This window comes from Diplotaxodon limnothrissa, linkage group LG20 (genome assembly GCF_057381915.1).
Source record: "Diplotaxodon limnothrissa isolate DT_005_m linkage group LG20, D_limnothrissa_male_GT1.1, whole genome shotgun sequence".
Lineage (NCBI taxonomy): Eukaryota > Metazoa > Chordata > Actinopteri > Cichliformes > Cichlidae > Diplotaxodon > Diplotaxodon limnothrissa.
The window spans coordinates 26,762,382-26,784,373 of record NC_140615.1 but is presented as its reverse complement, the minus strand read 5'-3'; the positions used below and the strand labels follow the sequence as shown (position 1 = coordinate 26,784,373).

At 39.4% G+C, this 21,992-nt stretch overlaps 2 protein-coding genes across 5 annotated transcripts; both read left to right on the top strand.

The window, feature by feature from the left end:
• The first annotated feature begins 829 nt into the window (after positions 1–829).
• Positions 830–5,390, top strand: LOC146611069 (14-3-3 protein beta/alpha-like). 4 transcript variants are annotated; one of them, XM_085345481.1, is made up of 7 exons: positions 830–921; positions 1,842–1,901; positions 1,993–2,294; positions 2,389–2,512; positions 2,991–3,154; positions 3,320–3,415; positions 3,504–5,390. In XM_085345481.1, the coding sequence occupies exons 3-7, from the start codon at positions 2,001–2,003 to the stop codon at positions 3,558–3,560; spliced, it is 735 nt and encodes a 244-aa protein (XP_085201607.1). In that variant the 5' UTR covers positions 830–921; positions 1,842–1,901; positions 1,993–2,000; the 3' UTR covers positions 3,561–5,390. The 4 variants fall into 4 exon arrangements, with proteins under 4 accessions (XP_085201607.1, XP_085201608.1, XP_085201606.1 ...); XM_085345482.1 differs by having other exon boundaries at positions 1,837–1,901; positions 1,998–2,294; XM_085345480.1 differs by having other exon boundaries at positions 1,837–1,901.
• Positions 5,391–6,529: 1,139 nt separating this feature from the next.
• pabpc1l (poly(A) binding protein, cytoplasmic 1-like) lies at positions 6,530–20,837 on the top strand. Its single transcript, XM_085345696.1, has 16 exons — positions 6,530–6,722; positions 7,676–7,869; positions 8,177–8,292; positions 9,500–9,586; positions 9,829–9,968; positions 10,063–10,157; positions 11,580–11,717; positions 12,690–12,785; positions 14,365–14,625; positions 14,834–14,921; positions 15,303–15,422; positions 15,507–15,643; positions 16,065–16,173; positions 16,281–16,411; positions 19,153–19,228; positions 20,778–20,837. Exons 1-15 carry the CDS (start codon positions 6,530–6,532, stop codon positions 19,213–19,215), a joined length of 1,968 nt encoding a protein of 655 aa, XP_085201822.1. The 3' UTR covers positions 19,216–19,228; positions 20,778–20,837.
• Positions 20,838–21,992: the final 1,155 nt, after the last annotated feature.

Here is a 21,992-nt window from a genome sequence, read left to right as displayed (position 1 = left end):
CTTATGCAACACAGCCTGACCTCAGTTTCTACTGGAGTTGGGACAAAAATGATCTTATATGACTTAAGAAGGGTGGAGATGTGCACACAGAGCCATTGAAGGTGGAGTGTGAGCAAATAGAGGAAACAGGAGTGCAACTAAGAATAATAAATACTATTTTGCTGTGAAAATAACAAGACTGGTTATACTGTTGTGTTGACATTTACTTTATTAACACAAACAATTGCTTTAAAAATATGTAGAAGATGAATAATTTTTTACATATATAGAAAATTTACATTTATATTTATATCTGCTGCTATTAACCTCAGTCGTCAGTTTGGTTATCAGGTTCAAGCAAGCGCCTGCACTCATTAAAATCTTGACTTGCTCAAGTGCCCTTGAGAAAAACGCTGACCTTGACCTTTGATCATCAATATGGAAAGTATTATTTTGTTTCTTTGTTTTAATTTAAACCCACATGACCCTCCAATTATCTGATCATACATGTCTATAGTCTTGTAACCCATTTAAATGGTAAAGAGGGCTCCTCTCGTGCGGATAATGTTTATTTTGGCTGAGTACTAAATCACAAAATCATCCAGTTGGCGACTTTCACATATACATTTAGCTTGTATACATATATAAGCTGAATGCATATATATGTCAATACTGTAGCAATGTAATGCAAGAGTATCAAACAGTTGAATTAATTCTGAATAAAGAAATACGCTTGGATCCATTGATTGCCTTTACCGTGTGAGCAGAGGCTGCATTACGTAAGGCAGATGTGCGGTGAGAAAAGAGGAAACAGAAGTGCCCGTGTAGCGGAAGTGGTACTGCCCTGAACGATACGCTAAGTGAGACGGAGGACGGAGGCTGAATCGTCCACAGAGCGAGCGAGAAGAAGAAAAAACAGTAGGATTAAAAGTCACCGCAATCGTAAGTGCAATAACCTCGAATGTATGAATATCGCATGCTAACACTAGGTTTTCATTGGTAGCTCGTTGTTCGAAAGCCTGTTCTATCGTGTTCGTTCGAATCCCACTGAGAAGCGAAACATAACGGCTAGCTCGGTTGGTGAAAGGCTAAGCTAGCGTTAGCTGCTAGCTTGCTAGCGGACGGTGAGATTCCGTGACACTTTGTTCTGACAGGCTCGGCAGCCAGGGCGGGCCCTGCTACAGCTACTTAAAACGAAATCAAAGCGAAAGTAATACGGTGCAGTTCAGTATTCCCCTTCGTAATAACTACTTAAAATAACAAATATTAACTGCCATCACCCAAACCGCGTATTTTTACATAAAAATTCGCGGTTGCTTTCGCTGGCCTAGCCGTGACTGTTAGCGGCGATGCTAGCGAACTGTTAGCTACTACATTCGTTTTTTCCTACTTTGGTTATCGCGCATACGATAGTTTAGCGGCTATAAATATGAACGAAAAATATGAAGTCTTCTAATATGCACTGTCGTATTTGTTAAGCCAGTTTAGCCGCGATTTAGAAAATCTACTATCCTCGCTAGCCTTGCTAGCAACATTGTGGGAGGGCATTAAACATGACCCGGGAAGGCTTCCGCTGGTACAGCAAGTGTCGGTCGAAAGAACGTCAAGCGAGCCAAAAAGGCAGCAGAGCAAATAATTATACACGGTTTGACATATTTAGATATGCGAAGAGTTCTGATTCAACTCGTGAATATGAAATTGGGTTGGGATGGTAAGGGCGAAGCAGGGTTAGCTAATAACTTGGCTAGCGGCTAACCATAGCAAGAGATGAGTGTGGTTGACCCACTTGCCAAAGAGCCCAGTTCACAAAGCATACCCTGTGAATTGTCATTGAATTAAGTGTTTTCATCTGTTAAGACCAGGTGTGCCACGGCAAGGTGAAGCAAGTTCGTGTGAACTAAGATAACGCACACACCACACAGGTGTGAATGGCTAATGTGCCTGAAATATTCTTTCTTGTGTTTTGGTGAATTGCAACTGTAGCTGTTTCTAATATTGTCTTGTTTTCCCCAGTCTAGAAAATGGATAAGAGCGACCTGGTACAGAAGGCCAAGCTTGCTGAGCAGGCTGAGCGCTATGATGACATGGCTTCAGCCATGAAGGCAGTGACAGAGCAAGACTCTGAGCTGTCAAATGAGGAGCGCAACCTTCTCTCTGTTGCCTACAAGAATGTTGTAGGAGCGCGCCGCTCATCCTGGCGCGTTATCTCCAGCATTGAGCAGAAGACTGAGGGCAATGACAAAAAACAGGAGATGGCACGTGAATACCGGGAGAAGATAGAAGCTGAGCTGCAAGAAATCTGCAACGATGTGCTTGTAAGGATTTCTCATTATTCAGTCCCAATTTAGATTCTAGTGAAAGTGGTACGTGTTATTGTGAATCTGAACAAACCTTTACTGCTGTTTTCAGGAGCTACTGGACAAATTTCTCATTGCCAAAGCATCTAATCCTGAAAGCAAGGTGTTCTATCTGAAAATGAAAGGCGACTATTATAGATACCTGTCTGAGGTTGCGTCTGGGGATAATAAGAAGAGTAAGTGAAAACACAGTTTACATCATAACTTTGTTTTACTGCAGTGTCCTTTTAAAGAGTGGTGAAAGAAACTTTAAGTTAATCAATAATGTGTAATCTGAAATCCCTAAATGTGTTGATTTAAAAGAGCAGAATCATGATGCTTTTTATCTGATTTTTTTTTTTTTTAAATTATTGTTCTGTCAACAGCTTTGTTTTCAGCAACAGCTGATTGCACTTTTTAGCAATAAAAAAACCCTCCAAATAAGAAACCTATGTAGTTGAACCTGACATACTTGAAGACAAGCTGAAAAGGCCAGAAAATTTTGTGGCCGATCTACAGTAAATGCAGAGATGGCACCATGTGGAATAAGAAAATTTTGCCATATTAATGAATGTTACAATACAGTTTGAGATTATTCATAGTCTAATTTTTCTGCTTTTAAGTTGCTGAAAATTGGTTCATTATAGTTTTATTTTTTTCCTTATGCTTTCACAGCTACAGTGGATAATTCCCAGAAGGCGTACCAGGAAGCTTTTGACATTAGCAAGAGTGAGATGCAGCCAACACACCCCATTAGGCTTGGCCTGGCCCTCAACTTCTCAGTCTTCTATTATGAAATCCTAAACAACCCGGACAAGGCCTGTACCCTGGCTAAAACAGTATGTACTCTGGCTTACATGCATAGCTTTAAAATGTCTTGGAGCTTTTTAACAAATGAATTGGGGGGGGGGGGGATGGGGAGAAAAAAACCTAAAATATATATTTTTTGGTGCATATTTAATTTATTACTTATGGTGTAAATCACAACAAATGACTCTTTTCAGGCATTTGATGAAGCCATTGCTGAACTTGACACTTTGAACGAGGATTCCTACAAAGACAGTACCCTGATAATGCAACTACTAAGGGACAACCTGACTGTGAGTTTTAAGTTACACTGTTTGGTTTCAGATTGATGCGGGCATATCTGTCACAAGGCACTCTAACATTTGTCCTCTGTGTTTCCAGCTGTGGACATCAGAAAACACGGCAGATGAGGGAGAGACCGAAGGAGGGGAAAACTAATGGAATTGCACTGTTAATCCACCTACACTCTTTATCTTAAACACAGACAGCTTATATACATCCCCCTCCACTCCATCAGCCCCTCCCACTTCTGTATGACAAGCAGCCTGAATTGCTTCCGACCAACTAGTTTACCCCTCTCAGTTCACTGTGAGGTGACAGGGTAATTTTTTCAGTTGTTAGCAGATTCAGTCACTCTGTGGAAAATGTGTTGATTAGCAAGTTCACATTGCTGTTTTTTTTTTTGTTTTGTTTTTTTTTTTGGTTCTTTGTCAGCTTTGTGCAAGTCTGCGTGTGGCAAGCGTGAGTGGATGTGAGAGGTTGTGCGTATGGTCTGTGGTGGGGAGGGGGGGTATTGTGAAATCTAATCGTCCTTCCAAAGTCCTTGGTCCCCTGCTAGTTGTGCATTTTTCATCCCCCCACCCATTATTTTTTTTTCTTTTTGTTACGTTTATTATTTGTGATTCCTTGTGATATTTACAGGTTTTATTGTATGGTAATTAAACTGGCAGTTGATTTCCACCAAACACTGTGATGGTAGGCATTCCATTTGCTTCACAAGCCCCCCTCCCAAAAAACGTTTTTTGTTCAAATTCTCAGACATACAATCCTGTATTCAACTAACTGCAATTCTGCTGTGGGCTCATACAGAAAGGAGGCAGGCTGTATTGTGACACTGACATTTTGGTGTAATGCTCCTTGATCATGTTCACAAAATTCACAGTTTAAGCTCTGAGGGACCCCTTAAATTTGTCATGTTCAATTTAAGACATTCCACATTATTAGGCTTTTTGGAAAGGCAGTGCTTTTTTTTTCATTTTGAACTAGGTATGGGTTGTCATTGTAGTTTTACTCACTGTTCAGGTGCTGCTTGACCTCAGTACAATGGAAATTGTATGTGCGTAAATGTGGTTCCATGTATTTTGCAAGATTGACTATCATCTGTATGTAAAACCTACAGTAACCTTTTATTGATGTTAATTGAAAATGTCTTACCACACTGTATCAACCCTGCTTGCAAAATATTCCTCTTAAAGCGGTTGTTTTCTCCAAAAAATGTTTTTGTGCCTGGCTTTCTCTTGCAGCTTTTTTTTTTTTCTTTTTCTTTTTTCTCCCCCATTTAGACAGCAGCATCTGCTTGTTGATGAAATCTCACAGAGAAAGAGTTAAACCATTTATTAAAAGGAAATAGTTAAATATTTATTAGTCTTCGCCCAGGTTCATCAATCTGCTGTTTAAAGGTAGCTGATGTTAACGGATTATCTAAAATCAGGTCTCCTTAAAAGTGTTTAGAAGGCCATTTCATGACTTTTGAAAAGAAACTCAGTGTCACAATACCATGTTATCACCACTACATTCCACACTCTTGTAGTTGAAGACACCATTCCACATTATAGCTGACAGTCTGTTTACTCTGGCAGTGCTCCAATGAATTGATATAATTTGTTGGGGGAAAAAAAAATTCATGTCAGTTTATTATTATGCTTGATGAAAATGCAGTTAGTGAATGTGGAACGAAGCCTGTCTGTATATCAGGTATCTACTTGCTTTGTTTTTACTGACAAGTCTTAATGGCTAAAATTTGCTTCTGTAACAGTCTTATTACCCAGTGCACACACGTGGTTGTGAAAATTTAGATTAGCTATTAAAAAAAACGAGAAAAGCAGTGACGAAATGGAGATAAACAATGGTTGGTGTAATTCTAGCTTTGTGTTTATGTATCTTAAAACCATTCTAGTTTCACTCTACATGTAAGAAATAGGAACGTGTCAAAACCATCCAGTGAAATAAAGTTTCGTTTAAGATAACAGGCAAATTACGTCTTCATTTTTGTTCACCAGGTATATTTAAAAATTAAAACGTAAAACAAAAGCCTAAAAAAAACTCAGAAATTGAGCAAAAAGGTACGTGAGGGTTATAATTGCCCTCTTGTCTACAAGCAAAGGGCAAGCTAAATTAGATTAGCGCTTGATATGCTAATGAGAACTACTTTGCATCGCGGAGAGTGACGTGTATTTAATGTTTGAACCCCTCACAGCTTAATTGAAACTATTGCGCGGAGAGGAGGTGCAGGTGTTCAACGGCGCTAATTAAATCAAAACAAGCTCCCGCCCATGTGGAAAGTGTACCGACGAGCTGCTTAACGGGAAATCTCCAGTACGACGCAGTAGCTTGAAATGTAAGTTTATTTAGTCGAAGTCACACGGTTCCTCATCTTAGCTAACTTTGATGAATAGTTCAGAAACAAAGGACACAGGCGTCAGCTAATTTTACCGCTTAGCTTTGAATCATGTGCTACGTGTTAAAGTTTCATCACTTAAATGTTTACCATGTTAGGAATTTTTAGATTCCAAATTGTCCACATTCCACAGCTTTCTGTCTTGAAGTTGTCTTTGTATTAACTTTCGGATACACTTCAATATTTTTATGTTGGAGTACTTTATCCACTCAGACACGGAGTTAACAATTTACGTGCTTAATGCAAACCTAATTCAGTCAGGCCTGGAGCAGGGCCTGCAGATTCTTTCGTGTTTTGATTCACGTGTTGACATTTTGGAAGCTGTGTAGTTTGTGACACTGTTAAACTGCATCATGCAGATCTGTTTTTGTTATTCCTCCCACCCCTGTTTGAAATAAATGGTTTGAACACACGTAGATGACATTGAAAACACATTAAAATTAATTTCTTTGACACTAAATCTCATGGAAATTAGATAAAACACAGTTAAAGGTATTGATTTAATAACATAACACATTTAACATAATTTCTTCTACTTTTGAGTACTAAATAAAAACTTCTCAAACGTGATGTATTAACAAAGAAAACATTTCTGCCAATGCAGATCAGTACAATGAAGTGCATCTAATTTTAGCAGCACATTAGAAATGACTATAACAAGAAAAGAAACAAAACAAAAACAAGTCTAAATCACTCATAACTGTTTTTCTCCAAGCAGCTATTACCCAAAATGAACAGCAGTGGACCAGCATATCCTCTTGCTTCTCTGTATGTTGGAGACCTGCACCCTGATGTCACAGAGGCAATGCTTTACCAGAAGTTTTCTCCCGCTGGGCCAATCATGTCGATCCGTGTGTGCCGGGACATCATCACCCGCAGATCTCTGGGATATGCCTATGTAAACTTCCAGCAACCTGCTGATGGTACAGTACCAGTGTGGTTGATTTGTGACCTTTTGCTGCTCAGTGAATGCTATAAAATGTTAAGACTTGTTTCAGTCTAATGAGAGCAAACTTTTGAGGTGATTCTAAAGATCACTGTCTTCAGAGCTGAATTTAAAAGTAGGAAGGACACTACACCTTAAAAACGATCAGCAAATTCATGATAGTTGGGGTATTTGTGATGAGAGGTTAGTCTATAAAATGGCAGGAAAATCAAAGAAATGTCAAAAATTTCATAACTTTTCCTGAAAGAAGTCAGGAAAAATATCATGATTGAATAAACTAAATTAAGTAAACTAAATTATTAACCACATTTTAAACCTAAAGTACTGCAGAGTGGAATGAATTTACCACTTAAATTAGAGCATAAGCTTAATTCTCCATAGTGACACATGCAATGGAAACATAGTGAATATATGCTCCACTTTATTAGGTACATACTCCACTCCTTGTGGCAGGATGGATTTTAATGTTGTTTATTCCGAATTCTGACATTACAATCTGTCGTAGCGGAAGTCAAGGCTCATCAGAGCACGCAGTCTTCTGTTGTCCAGTGTTGGTGAGCCTGTGTGATTTGTAGCCTCAGTTTTCTGCTCTTAGTTGACAGGAGAGGCCCCTAGTTAACATGGTGTTTTCGCCCAGCTGTTGCTAACTGGATGGTTAGAGATGACTGTGTGGGGAAATTCCAGCAGATCACCAGTTACTTAAATCACATTTGTTTCACATTCTGATGCTCAGTTTGAACTTCGGCAGGACATCTTGCCCAAGTCTACATGCCTCCCTGCACTGAGTTTCTGCCATGTGATTGGCTAATTGAATGTTTACCTCAAGGAGCAGTTGAACAGGTGTACCTAACAAGACAGGGGACTGTATACAATATATATTATTATACATTTTTGTAAGTAATTTCTTTTCATTTTTCTGCTTTGTTTTAGCGGAGTGTGCCCTGGATACGATGAACTACGATGTCATCAAAGGTCGGCCAATCAGAATAATGTGGTCTCAACGCGACCCAGGACTCAGGAAATCTGGTGTGGGTAACATCTTTATCAAGAACATGGATGAGTCTATTGACAACAAAGCACTGTATGACACCTTCTCAGCCTTTGGAAATATTTTGTCCTGTAAGGTAAGTGACCTGGGCCGTCTCTCAGAGCTGAAGCAGCTGAAGTTGATGGTTACTGTGACTGACTAGAGTCTTCCTCCAAACACTGAGAGGGTAGAAATGGTAGATTTCAGAATCATGGACTTGTGTAATTTCAAAGTGCAGCACATATCACTTAAGTTATTAAAACCCATTTCCAAATTTTACTCCTCACATTCAGTTTGGTTAAAAGCAATTGTTTACATTGTGTTTGTAACATAGTACAGATGAATTTAGCGGGCACTTTTCAAAAGCTTTGTAATTTGCACCGATTATAATGTTTGTCTTGTAGGTTGTTTGTGATGAAAAAGGATCCAAAGGCTATGGATTTGTTCATTTTGAGACTCAAGAAGCTGCAAACCGGGCCATTGAAACAATGAATGGGATGCTACTGAATGATAGGAAAGTGTGAGTGAACTAAATACTCAATTGTTTACCACTGTTGTTTCCAGTCAGTGGTTAAATGTAGCCTACAAAAATAAGCTCAGGCAAAGATTAGAGCAGAATATGTACAAGGATCAGCCACAACATTAAACCACTGATACATCAAATTGTCTGCGGTTATGTGCTCCCTTTTTTATTTTCCTTTTTTTTTTCTTCATTTTGAGCTCATTTCAGTTTAAGGCTGAAATGAGCTGTTTTACATTATACATGATATAATGTGATCTGACATTTACACGCGCCAATGGATTTAATCAGAACTGTGTGACATCTGTAAAAACAATGACTAATTCACACATTTACAATCCTCTGTGGCTATCCTTTGTGGCTTTTCCGTGACTTTCGGTTCAGCAAAAAAGATTAACATGTACAAAACCAGTGCCTGATGGCCAAACGGCTCTCTGGAGACGAGTTTTACAATTCCAGAGTACATTGAATTTCCTTCATAAAACAGGCCCCAGTAGTTGCTGTAATTATGTGTTGCTCCTAACGTTTTTAAATGTGAGTGTTCACATTACTTGGTGGGGAAAAAGCAAGTCATTTTCAGTAGACGAAGCGATGTGACATTTCACATTGACACCAGACACTTGTTTCTGTGTGCTATGCTACAGATCAAACTTTAACTGTCATCAACTCTTTGTGTTTTTGTGTAGCCTGCAATGGTTGGTGAATTTATTTATTTATTTATTTATTTATTTTTGGAGGAGGTGTTCTTACCTTTAAACCACTACTGCAATATATAAAAACATTTTTCAGATGATTTAAGCCTGTTTATTTGGATCGAGGTCTTTTTATATGGAGCATTCCTATTCATTCTGATCTAAGGCTCCATGTAAACTGCCAAAAACCTGAAGTGGCACTCAGTGGCCCGGAGGACACACCAGCGTTCCTCAAACTTCCTATGTCTCAGTTCAATTGAGCACTCACAATCTGTGGCAAACATGGCTCCTTCCATGGAAGACACACTCAGGGATAGGTCTCATGATTATGTCCCAATGGGCCAGTTGTTTTGGCAGCATAAAGGTGACATACACAATATTAATCAGATGGTTTTAATGTTGTGGGTGATTTTTAAATATATTTTAACTATTTAAATTGTTAAATACTACTGAAGACTCCACATGTTTTGCAGATGATTTTTCCATGTGTTGTTGTTTTGTTTTTGTTTGCTCAGTCAAAAGGCGGGTAAACGGTTGGGATATGGCATTGTCAGCTCAAAGGCCCGTTTCCTGGGAGAAAAGTGTCAGTTGTATCTTCTTAGGTCAGTGAATAGGTAGGATATCTGTCTAGGTTTGTCTTTATCTGTATTATAAAATTATTTTAGGGCTAAGCAGGTAACAGTATTCATCACAAACGAACAAAGCTGTTTGTTTGCGATGTTCTTGATCTGTCCTAATCATTTGTCTTGTAGCCAAAGATAATTTAACACACTGTAATTAATTTCCTTTTATTTGTTCCTCGAAATGCTGTCTCTCTGGTTAACATTTTAAATGACATCTACAGATTTGTTGGCCACTTTAAGTCACGCAAGGAAAGAGAGGTGGAGTTTGGCAGTAAGGCTATGAAGTTCACCAATGTCTACATCAAGAATTTTGGTGAAGACTTCACTGATGAGAAACTAAAGGAAGTTTTCTCTGCATTTGGTAAGATAAAAATATTGTGAGCTTTTATTTTATTTTTTGTTCCTTTAGTTTATTTTTGATCACTTTGCATCTCGTGGTCTGGTTTTGGTCTCAGGGAGAACTCTCAGTGTACGGGTCATGAAGGATGAGAAGGGTCGTTCAAGAGGATTTGGATTTGTAAACTATGCTCATCATGAAGATGCCCAGAAGGTAGTGTAGACCAAGTTTCTGTGTGCACACAGATCTTACTTCTCCCAACAAAAGATCACATGGATCATAATGCAGTCACTGTACACCTTGAATGAATCCTGTTCAGGAGTGTTTGAGTTAAGTAGGTAGAAAAGGATGGCCTTTTTTTGAATTGGAAAATATAATGTTGGTAAAAAAAAAAAGAAAAGTGTAACCTTAAATTCTTTGAGTATCATAGTTTTTGAATTTCTCTTGAAAAGGTACATTGCTTCTGAAATGTATTCACAGCATTTCACTTGATCCACATTTTTGTCATTTTATAGCCTTATTCCCTGTTTTGCAAAAAGTTTAGTTCTTTCAAATTTATTAAAAACAAGAAAAAAATATAAAAAGTACATAAATATTAAAAGCCTTTGCTCATTACTTTGTTGAAGCACCTTAGGTAGAAATTGCAGCCTCAGGTTTTTCTGAGTATGCTGCAGTCTTGGCACACCTATTTTTGGACAATAAGAACTTTTCAGTGGACGACTGTGGTAACCGGAAGGTTGCCGGTTCGATCCCCCAGCTCTGTCTGTCCTGGTCGTTGTGTCCTTGGGCAAGACACTTTACCCTACCGCCTACTGGTGTTGGCCAGAGGGGCCGATGGCGCGATATGGCAGCCTCGCTTCTGTCAGTCTGCCCCAGGGCAGCTGTGACTACAACTGTGGTTTGCCTGCACCAGTGTGTGAATGTGAGCGTGAATGAATAGTGTAATTGTAAAGCGCTTTGGGTGCCTAGAAAAGCGCTATATAAATGCAATCCATTTTGGGGTAGTTTCTCCCATTTTTCTTTGCAGAACCATTCAAGCTCCATCATGTTCAATGGAGAGCATCAGTGCACAGTCATTTTCAGAACTCTTCAGAGATGTCAAGTCAAGGACAGTCGCTAAGTAATACTGAAGCCACAGTTACGTTGACTGTAGGCTTAGGGTTGTGGTGCTATTAGAGGATGAACCTTTACCCCAGTCCAAGGTCCAGAGTGCTGTGAAGCAGGTGGTCATCAGAGATCTGGCATCTAGTCTTCTTGTTCCTGTTGTTGAAAACCATCCCCATAGCAGGTGAAGGGCGGTACTTGGTTTTCTCCAGACATGATGCTCGGCATTCAGGCCTGTCTTGGAGGTCTACAGAAAATTCCTTGGACTTCACGGCTTGGCTTGTGGTCTGACACGTGCCTTTCCAAATCATGTCCAGTCAACTGAATTTACTAGGGGTGGACTTAAGTCAAGGTGTAGAAAGATCTGACGGGCGATCATGCCAGGAATTTCACGAAATTTCATGAAAAATGAATCAGTTTTGAAATGGCAAAATATTGAACAAGTGAAGCACTTTGAATACTTTCCAGTTGCGCTTATACTGTACGTAACACTGTATGTTTATGATCCCTATGCTATTTATTTTTTCCCAGGCTGTTAATGAAATGAATGGAAAGGAGATCAATGGGAAAATCCTCTATGTAGGGCGGGCTCAGAAGCGTCTTGAGCGCCAGGGAGAGCTCAAACGCAAGTTTGACCAAATAAAACAGGACCGCATCCAGCGCTATCAGGTGCTGCTGTTGTGCATGAAACTATAATATGAATACTACTTAATGGTTCTTACTGTTGATCATTTTGAATTAATTATTAGGTGATTATAGTGCAATGTTTTTTGAATATTTTAAAGTCTTAGTGGTGCTTGTAATCCATTCATTCATTTTCTCTTGCTTACCTGGGTCTGGGTCATCAGGAGTCAGCTGTGGGGCAGACTCGGTCTCCTCCTTGCATTCCTAAATAGTACATTATCTGATATTAATTTACAGTCTTGATGTTGTCATAGTAAAGTCAAACATTTTCTTGAAAATCATTCCAAATGAAAGTGGAAAAGTTGTCATTTATCCAAACAGTATATGTGGGTGTTCAGCATGAGGCTCAAGTTATGTTGTTTTTTCCACCATTGTTTTTCAGTATTGAGTATTGGGTGTTTTATTATTTTGCTGACATTGCCAAATGGTTAGAATCAGAAATGCTCTTTTGTTAGATTGATTTATGTGTGTCATGAACCGGATAGGAGGCAGACCTGTCCATTGGGCCATCCCAACTAGAAAACACAGGCATTGTTTTATAAATAATCAAGTTTGTAATAGCAACAAAATGGAATCTAAAGCAATCTAACCATTTTGGTAGTGCTTTCTCTTAAAGTCAGATGGGAATGTTTAATCTAGATATGAAGGAGTGCTTAACTACATAACTGAATAACTGCAAGCATGATGAAATAGCTTAGCAGCATTTAGCCCACAAAGAAAGAATTTCAGAGCTGATTGGATTTCATGGGTGAGAAGGAAATTCCTTTGAAATGTTTTTAGCCAGATAGGCTTTAACTTGTGACGTTGATCCATTGAGTGTATGGGCATTTTACTGTTGATGGAAAGGCTGAACAAAACATTACTCAAAACTAAAATGGTATTTTGATCATCTTTTAGGTTTGTGTTTTTACATTGTTGAGCTTGAGAAGACAGGAACGTAACTCTTTGTAATTCCAGGGGGTGAATCTGTATGTGAAGAACTTGGACGACAGCATCGACGATGAGAGACTTCGGAAGGAGTTTGCTCCTTATGGCACCATCACCAGTGCAAAGGTGAGGTAACAGGATAATGTCCCACTAAAGTAATGAAGTTCTTTGTACACAAATCCATGAATGCCCAAACCTTTTTTCCTTCTGGAAGGTTCCTGTTAAAATCTAATAGCTTTTATGGCGAGGGAATGATTTTTGAACTGGGTGGTGTGTTCACAGTAGCTGCGATGCTCTTCTGTGTTAGCAACACAGGTGGGCGTGTTACTGTAATCAGATTACTTTTTCAGGTAACGAGTAAAGTAAGGGATTACTATTGCAAAAAAGGTAATTAGATTACTGGTACTTTCCCATAAGCACGCTGCGTTACTAAAACTGATTTTTTTGTGAGAGTGTCTCATGACAATGACGTAAGCGAGTGCGACATTCATGGCAACAGCTGTGTGCAGATCAACAATGGATCATATATGGAGTGCGGGAGAGAGTATGAGCGTGCAGCGTTTAAAGCGCGGAAGTACTGACCTTACTTTGAGTTTGATTCCGTAAAAAGTGACAAAAACATTAGTGTTCGCTGTTCACTGCGTGGGAAGAAAACTTCTTTTTACAGCGAAAAAACCGTTAACTTCCAAACAAGCACAGAGTGTGCTACCAGTGAATGGGAAATTCACACAGAAACTCGCGGATTCTTCCACTGGCCACCGCGGCACAACTGCACCAGGGCAAACATCCGCCTGCTATACAGGTGAAAATAGAGCAGCAGGATTGATTTTATTTATTTTCTGCTGTGTTTCACTTGCATTTATTTGAAATAGTGAGTGTAAACACAAAAAATATTTTATTTTATGTGCTGGAATGTGCAGAAAATAGGTTTAAATCTTAAACAAATTTCTTCCAGTCAGAGAATGTGGCATATAATTTAATGTTTGCTTGATGCATAAAGTTAAAAGATTAAAACTAATAAAACAAGTTTTAAAAAGACTTTTCCATTTGATTACATTTTATGATGGATTTTGCAGAAAAAGTAGAATTGGGCTGAAAGATCTATCGCTTTATTGCCTATTCAGGTTGTAAATCGTGTTTTTAAAAAGTAACTAAGTAATTTTGAAAATAAGTAATCAGTAAAGTAACAGGATTACTTTTTTGGGGAAGTAATTAGTTACTAATTACTTTTTTCAAGTAACTTGACCAACACTGGTTAGCAGTAAGAAAATTTTGTGCCAAAATAATGTTTGTAAAATTATTATTTTCCACAAAGGTGCTTTACAACATTTCAATAATGGATTTATGCAGATTGCTGACATGAATTCATTTCTGATCATCTCGTGAAAGCACTGTGGCTCAGGAGGTAAAGCGGGTTATTCATTAACTTGAGAATTGGTGGTTCGATCCCTAAGTTTTTATAGTGATATCAAGTTGTTGACATGTAGATATTCCTAAAGACATATGTGAAAAGGGTGTTCCTGAATGTGAACTGTAAATTGTCTTGTTGAGGAGGGGGGGTTGTTGTCCCCTCCCCATACAGGATGTATTGAGTGCCATTAAAGATTCTTTATATAATGTCTCTGGTTTTACCTTTTGTTTTCTTTTGTGCTTTAGTGTTAGGAACCTTAAAGATTTCTGACTGTGAACGTTTTGTTTCCTGTAGGTGATGACAGATGGCTCCCAAAGCAAAGGCTTTGGTTTTGTCTGTTTCTCTTCCCCTGAGGAGGCAACAAAAGCAGTGACTGAAATGAATGGGAGAATTGTTGCAACCAAGCCACTGTATGTGGCTCTGGCTCAGCGGAGAGAGGAGCGTAAAGCAATTCTAACAAATAAGTACATGCAAAGACTTGCTACCTTGAGAACCATGGCCAGCCCGCTAATCGACTCATACCATCAGTCTGGATATTATGTCACATTACCACAGGTAGGGCTCTTTAAACGGTGACATTGGGAACAAAATAGGCCATTTTATTAATGCAGCAAAATGTGTCATCAAAATGTTAGGGGAAAAAAAAAGAACTGATAAAGTCTGGGCTTTATCAGTTGTTTAAGTCTGGGCAAATTTGCATCAGCTCCCAACGTTCTGACATTTTGAAGTTGCACCAGTGCTAATATTTGCATTATATCTGCAGCCTCCCACGCGCTCCTTTTACAACCACACTGCTGTCAGCAATGTGAGACCAGTCCCTCGCTGGACAGGACAGCCACCAAGACCACAGGGTGAGGGAATATCTGTTACACTTGTGTAGCAGTTTAAAAAAAATATATATATATATATATATATATATATACACACACACACACACACACATGTATTGATCTGTAAAAGTTGTAGCGAAGAGTAATTCCTCTAGGATTAATTTTTCAGCTTGACAATGATCCCAGAACACACTGGCAGTGCAGTAAAAGCATACCTGGATAGAAAAACACATGGTGGAACAATACCAGTCAGATTGGCATCCGCAGAGCCCGGACCTCAACATTATTGAAGCAGTGTGGGATCATCTTGACAGGAAACAGAACAAAGACCAAAAGGCAGCTAATGGTGACTCAAGAGTTTTGCACAGTACTGTATGATATAATTGTTCTCTACATGCTTAGGCCCCTACACCACTCAGCTGGTTTCTGGCTCTGTCCCCCGACGTGGATCGAGCCCCATTGCTACAGTCAGACAGGCTTCCACCCAGGCGCCACGCATCGTAACCTCAACACAAAAGACAAGTGAGCTCCTGATCTATGGCAGCAGACAAGCAGTCTCCTTTTGAAATGTCCCATTCACGTGGATGGTGCTGACTGTGTCTTTAGATGACATTGGAACCCAGACTGTAGGAGGGCGCACTGACATTGCCAATGTGGCCAGAAGCAGCCAGTACAAGTATGCGTCAGCAGTGAGGAACCCTCAGCAGGTTGTTACTGTGCCTGCACCCATGCCTAGACTACAGGTAGTGTTTGCACTGTGATCATTTCTATTTTTAATACTTAGCGAAGATCAAGAAAAATGTGTGAAACCCAGACAGTAAGTTGGAGCACTGAGGGTGCACAATGACTTGCAGTGTAGTTAGTTACTTAGGTTGAGGTTAAATGACAACCTTATTTTAGATTGTTGCTGAATATAGGCTTAGCTTCACTTAACAAATGGGCATTAATAGTCATTGGAAAATGTAAAACGCAGCTAAGGAAAACAACCCTTCTTCTACTTCATTTTGACATGAATTAACCAGTGATATACAAGCTGAAAATGAGAGAAATCTGTGGGATTGTTTTGTTCTGTGAGTGGGTGTGGGTATCTGCGTGGGTGGTGTTTACAGCTATAATATGTTTAAGACAAAAAAATGTTGGCGATTAGCATCTGGATGTCTTCAGGTTGTTGCTGCGCCGGTGATGGAGCCACCAGTACACATTCAAGGCCCAGAGCTGCTTACCGCCTCAGTGCTGGCTGCAGCCCCACCAATGGATCAGAAACAGCTCCTTGGTCTGTCATCAGTCAGTTCTGCCTGTTTTGTTTTTTTTCCTGCTATGCAGATTGAAACAGCTTGTGTATATTTGTCTTCATTCCATTGTCTCTGCTGTGACACACAGGGGAGCGACTGTACCCACTGATTCACACTCTGCATCCAAACCTGGCTGGTAAAATCACTGGGATGTTGCTGGAGATCGACAACTCTGAGCTGCTGCATATGCTGGAGTCGCCCGAGTCCCTGCACGCTAAGGTACATTAATGTTCATGTTTTTCTGTGAGCTGGTCTGCACTCTAGACTGTATATAAAGATGGATGATAAGCCACAACTTCCTTCCCCTGTACAACAGTGAAACCAAAATAGCTCGAAAATAGGTGGTGCTGGTTTGTTCTACTGACAGCATTTGCACATTGGTGGCGGCAGGATGTCGGAGTCATATCTGTAAACCTTCGGTTTAACGTCTAAACCTCAAGTGGGAGAAGCATTTCTTCCTTTTCTTCTTTTTGACACCCCATGCTGAAATTTTTTTTTAAATACTTTTGAATTCTGTTTGCCCATCGCTGTCATTATTCCCTTTGAAGTAGTTTGAGCAAAAGGGAAGTCAAGGTCCACCTGTTTACCTCCACATCTTCATCCTTCCTCATGTTATAGGAAAAAGATTTATTTTAGTTAATGTGCCACACGTGGTCCAGTTTGATCTCAGAATATTCTCTGGCCACTTTATTAGGTACAATTTAGTTGTTAAACAAATATCTAATCAGTCGATTGCAGTCAGTCAGCCTGATGCATATAGGTATCAGAATTTGGTATCAACAATTTGACCATTGTGCCTTATATCAGCAGTTCAGGCTCCTGGTGCTGGTGTAATGGTGTGTGGGACATATCCTTGACAAACCAACTGAGTATTGGTTAAAAAAATGCCTACCTAAGTGACCATAGTGTACATATCTTCTGATGGCTGGTTCCAGCAGATTAATGTGTCATGTCACAAAGCTCAGATTATCTCATATTGGTTTCTTGAACCTGTCAATGAGGCTACTGCTGTCCAGCAATTATTTTACTAGGGGTGGGGGGGGATGACCCAATCTGGTCTTTAAGTGATGACATGATGAATCCTGCTTCCGGACCCAAACTACCCTGCATTTAACATGTTTTAATGCTTTGTATCTTGTTATATTTAATCTCAAAACCCCCCAAAAACAGTAAGTGATCACTGTCTGTCTCTCTGTTTTTAATACCGCTATTCATTTTAAAGCTCAGATTTTAAAAGCTTACAATGTAACTACAGCTCAGCCCATGCAGCAGTATATTAATGACTAACGTCGTATTGTGGATGGATTATCTCAGTTGTTCTCCTGGCTGAAGTTTGGTCCATTTACAGCATCCTGCCATGTGATTGCATTTGTCCCGAACCATCGGGAACCCTCACGTTAACTTTTACAGAGTAGAAAAAAGTTAGCGTTCATCCTCCAGCTTCAGTGTTTATAATATGCTAACATAGCTGTGTCGCTAGCGATCATGTAGCACATCATTATATACCAGCTAGCCAATTTTCAGTAACCCTACAAACGTCACTGCTGTTTACTTTCCTGTCTTCATTTATGTCGGAAATGATAGCAGAGCTGTACGTTTTAATTAGTCTCAGAAGTCTCTCAGTCAGAACATGGTATATTATATTCAGACGGAAACTAGCAAGCTAACTCCCTGCTAACTTCTAACTCTGTTAAATTTAATAAATTCTGTTTTCATGGATGCCTGGATGTTAAACGTAATTGTTACATCTGGTAGAGCAGCAACACTGATCATTTTATTACATACGAAAGAATTTAGACAGTTTTTTAACTCTTAGGCTACGTTCACACTGCAGGCGAAAGCGCATCAAATCCGATTTTTTTGACCCTATGCGACCCATATCCGATCATGCTATGACAGTGTGAACGGCGCAAATCCGATATTTTCAAATCCGATCTGGGTCACTTTCGTATGTGGTACTGAATCCGATACATATCCGATGTTTTAGAAAGCGACTGCTGTTTGAACGGTCAAGTCGCATTAAATCCGCCTTTTACGTCACCGACACAAGACTGAAGCCAATTATCAGCGCCCGAGAAGACATCGCGAACGCTTCCTAGCCATCCAGTGTAGATGTCAGTGAAACTGTTGGGAAGACAACGTAAACATTTTATTTGTACTGTATAATCTGCAGATTCTGACAGAAATCTGCAGCTATCCTTTGAAGCACCGCTCCTCTAAAACAGCAATAAGGATCATTATTAGGTTATTTACATTATTATGTAAATAACAAAATAACTTAAAGCAAAAATTGGGAAACGTAAAGTCCGAAGTCTTTATATTAACGGCCATCAGTCAAACAATACTGTTTGTTCTTGGTCTAAACAGAGCGCGTTGTGTGTGACATCTTCTTTTGCGCATGCGGGCCGCTTTGAGCGTTCACACTAGAGCGCGTTTGCTGTCGCATTTTATTTGTAGTGTGAACGAGGAGACAAAAAAATCGGATTTGATCAAAAAATCGGAATTGAGCATTAAGACCTGCAGTGTGAACGTAGCCTTAGTGATGCCACAGTGATCATTTGACTTTGGGACCTGCAGCGGAGTTTGGGCCCAGACACGACTCATGACGTCATACTTAAAGACTGGATAGCTTTCTCAGTCATCTGGAATGTCACTACATTCCCAGTTGGGTAAATTAGATAGGTCTGAGTCTGATTTGTAATTTTCTCCACTTTTTGGATTTTTATGTATTTATTGGAGAGAAGGTCTATGCTTGGTAAGCCTTAGAGTTACGGTAAATTGATTTTTATCGCATAAAGAAGACTGCCAAGCAAGATATTTTTGCATTTCCAGTCTTTGTCCTAGTATAACACTTCTCTGGCTGTTGCCTGCCATTTATGAAAGAGGTCTGTTGTTTCAGTTTGTTTTTTTGTTTTTTTTTTTCTCCCCTTTTTTAAAAATCTTTCCACTGTTTGGGTCAGGTGGATGAGGCGATTGCAGTCTTGCAGGCTCACCAGGCGAAGGAACATTCTCCTAAGCAGTGAAGAGGCCTTAAAGGTCAGCAACGACGTCTTTTGTTTCTCTGCACCATTATATTTATAATAGGGCTGCCACAAACGATTATTTTGATAGTCGAATAGTCACCGATTATTTTTACGATTAGCCGACTAATCAGATCATGCATCCATTGGATGTAAAACGTACAGCTTATTGCACCAGCATGCATCTGCTCTTATATAACTATCATTAGCTTACAGCCTTAAGTGTTTAAGGTATGTGCTAACTAAAAATAAAGACAAGATGAAAGTTTATTAAATTTTAATGAAATTTGCAGATTGTTTCGGTGAAGTTTAATAATCTCAGCCGTCTGCTCCTTGCTATCTAAAATATAACAGGACACTGGAGTATATTCTTGAGCATCTCACACTTCTGATAATCAGTTGTCTGCTTGAGGTTTATTCAGCTGTGTAAAAACTATAACTTTAATCTCAGCCAAACCGATTTACTCAGGAACAAATAAAATACTGAAAAAATCCAAACAATAACATTTTTAAGTTATCCAAGTGACTTGTATATCATTGTTAACCTGAGTAGCGAAAGACGGCGGTGGGTTTGAAAACGATTTGCTGGGAGACCGGTGTTCTCACCGGCTCTAGTGAGCCTTGAACCCCGGCTAGCTATCGAACTGGTGGGTAACAGACGTCTCCAAAAACGTCGGAGCGCTTTTGAAAATATGTGGTGTCTTGATAAACTGAGCAGATATTTGAAGTTTACACAGCTACATTCTCGCCTGAAAATATGTTAAACGTTTATTTTGTGACCCAGAAAGAATAATAAGAGTAATATTAAAACTAACTAGCTTCTGCCATTGTTGGAAACTGAGCAGGGCCACGCTATGAATTCTGGGATAGGTTGGGTCACGAAGTATATACCCGACCCATCCTTCAAATCTGGGGAAATGAATGGCGCTTTTGTCGGAGTCTTCAAATTTGGACAGTCTTCATCGTGTCGCTGTAACGTAATCGGCTTACAAATGTGGGTGCAGAAGGATGCAGTTCCTGAATTTGGACACAGCTACTGTACCAGACACTGCTTCTTCACCGGACACTGCTTCTTCTTCTGGGTTTAACGGCAGCTGGCATCCTTGTACATGCAGTGCTGCCATCTTCTGTTTCAGTCCGTTATTACACTCTTAAATCCTACTACTTCTGCATCTTTTGGGATCTTACAAAGCTTTAAACGACACGTCGACTATTAAATTAGTCGTCGATGATTTTGACTAGTTGACTAATCATGGCAGCCGTAATTTACAACATACAGCGTTCAGGTTTACACTAGCAAGTATTTCTCTTCAGTGACAGTATAAATCTATCAGTTGATGCTGCTTTTCAGAAATGAACCTGCCATAAATTGTAGGTGTTGTTTGATGATACAAACCTATGCTAAATTCCTTGATCCCAAGTGATACGAACGCCTGCTTCAGTTTACGGAATTTCTCAAGTAAAGTTTGTGAAAGAAATGTCAGAGGCTGTGTTTTAGTGAGAATGAACTGGAGGATAAATTGTCTTGCTCACATTTTTTTTTTTTTTTTTTTTTTTTTTTTCAGATATCAACAATTCTCTGGAGGAGGGGAAATTATAAAATGAGCACACTTTGGGGGGAAAAGGGAAAGAAAAAGTTCTATGAAGATTAAACCAATGATGTAAAGAGACAGAAGATGAAGCTGTTTTGTTGTTGCAATACTTTTGTTAGATGATAAAGTTTCCAATATATGCATTAAATCTGTGTTGTGTCATTTGTCCTTTTAAAAAAGAGTGTATTATTATTATTATTATTACAATGGGATTTAAGTGTACTGAGCACCTTTCCCCTGCCTTTAACACAGTCCTGCACACTCCACAAGCGGCCTGCTCTGTAGAAGTAGCAGAGCAGCTTACAAGATAACATTTCTTAAGAATTAAGCTGCATCCACAGAAGAAGTGACGACCAGAGAACCCAGGAAGTCAATAACATTCCGCGACTTGATGGACTTATGGATGGAAAAAAAAAGCTCTTGTGATGTGAAGTGGACAGGTCCTGAGACTACTGGGGAGAGTGCAGAATACCACCAAATGACATATAACCTGTTGGTAAATACAGTGGTGTGCGAAATTCTTGACTCACTACTCATTTCTACATATTTTGATAGGAAAATGGGAAGTATGACTTCCTGTGTGGGTGCTGCATCATAAATCTCATCTGTTGCTAGAAAGAGGAAGCTTTCCTGTTGTAGCATACCCAAAGAAGCATTGGATTCTTTAAAGTACCATTGAAAGCAAAAGGTGTGGTATGTGTCACAAGGTTGGCAAACATACACAGCAATAGTGAAATAAGCAAATGGCAAAACTACGGTGAGGCTAAATAAAAATAAGTATTTATGTATCATTAAATATGATCTTGATCTTGGGCAAGGTGTGCCAAATATATGGCTGGGGAATACATAAATTTCAGTCCTAAATGTTTGCATCACATTTTGTCTTTTTTAGTAGTAAATTGGTGGTGTAAGTAAGTTTATTTATTTATTTTTTTACTTCTGGGACCAGGTCTGAGTAACGGGCTTTTTCTGTAATTTTGTGTAAATTGAACTTATTTACACTACAATAAAAAGTGCCTAGAAGGCAATATTTTGTGGTCCATCCCACTTACGGTTTGACTGGCCATGTATGGCCCAGAGTAATGTTGCGGCTCATCATCATCATCGTTTATTTGTATAGCACTTTACGAACACACCAGGCAGACCAAAGTGCTGAACAACACAGATCAAAACAACAACCAAATTAAA

What these genes read in the sequence shown, in the direction of transcription:
- LOC146611069 (XM_085345479.1), top strand. Translation starts at nt 2,001, where the DNA reads ATGGATAAGAGCGACCTGGTACAGAAGGCCAAGCTTGCTGAGCAGGCT. An exon ending in CCTGTACCCTGGCTAAAACA is followed by an intron (nt 3,155 to 3,319) that starts GTATGTACTCTG and finishes GACTCTTTTCAG; the next exon opens with GCATTTGATGAAGCCATTGC. An exon ending in TACTAAGGGACAACCTGACT is followed by an intron (nt 3,416 to 3,503) that starts GTGAGTTTTAAG and finishes CTGTGTTTCCAG; the next exon opens with CTGTGGACATCAGAAAACAC.
- pabpc1l (XM_085345696.1), top strand. Translation starts at nt 6,530, where the DNA reads ATGAACAGCAGTGGACCAGCATATCCTCTTGCTTCTCTGTATGTTGGA. An exon ending in GCACCATCACCAGTGCAAAG is followed by an intron (nt 12,786 to 14,364) that starts GTGAGGTAACAG and finishes TGTTTCCTGTAG; the next exon opens with GTGATGACAGATGGCTCCCA. An exon ending in CCGAGTCCCTGCACGCTAAG is followed by an intron (nt 16,412 to 19,152) that starts GTACATTAATGT and finishes TGTTTGGGTCAG; the next exon opens with GTGGATGAGGCGATTGCAGT.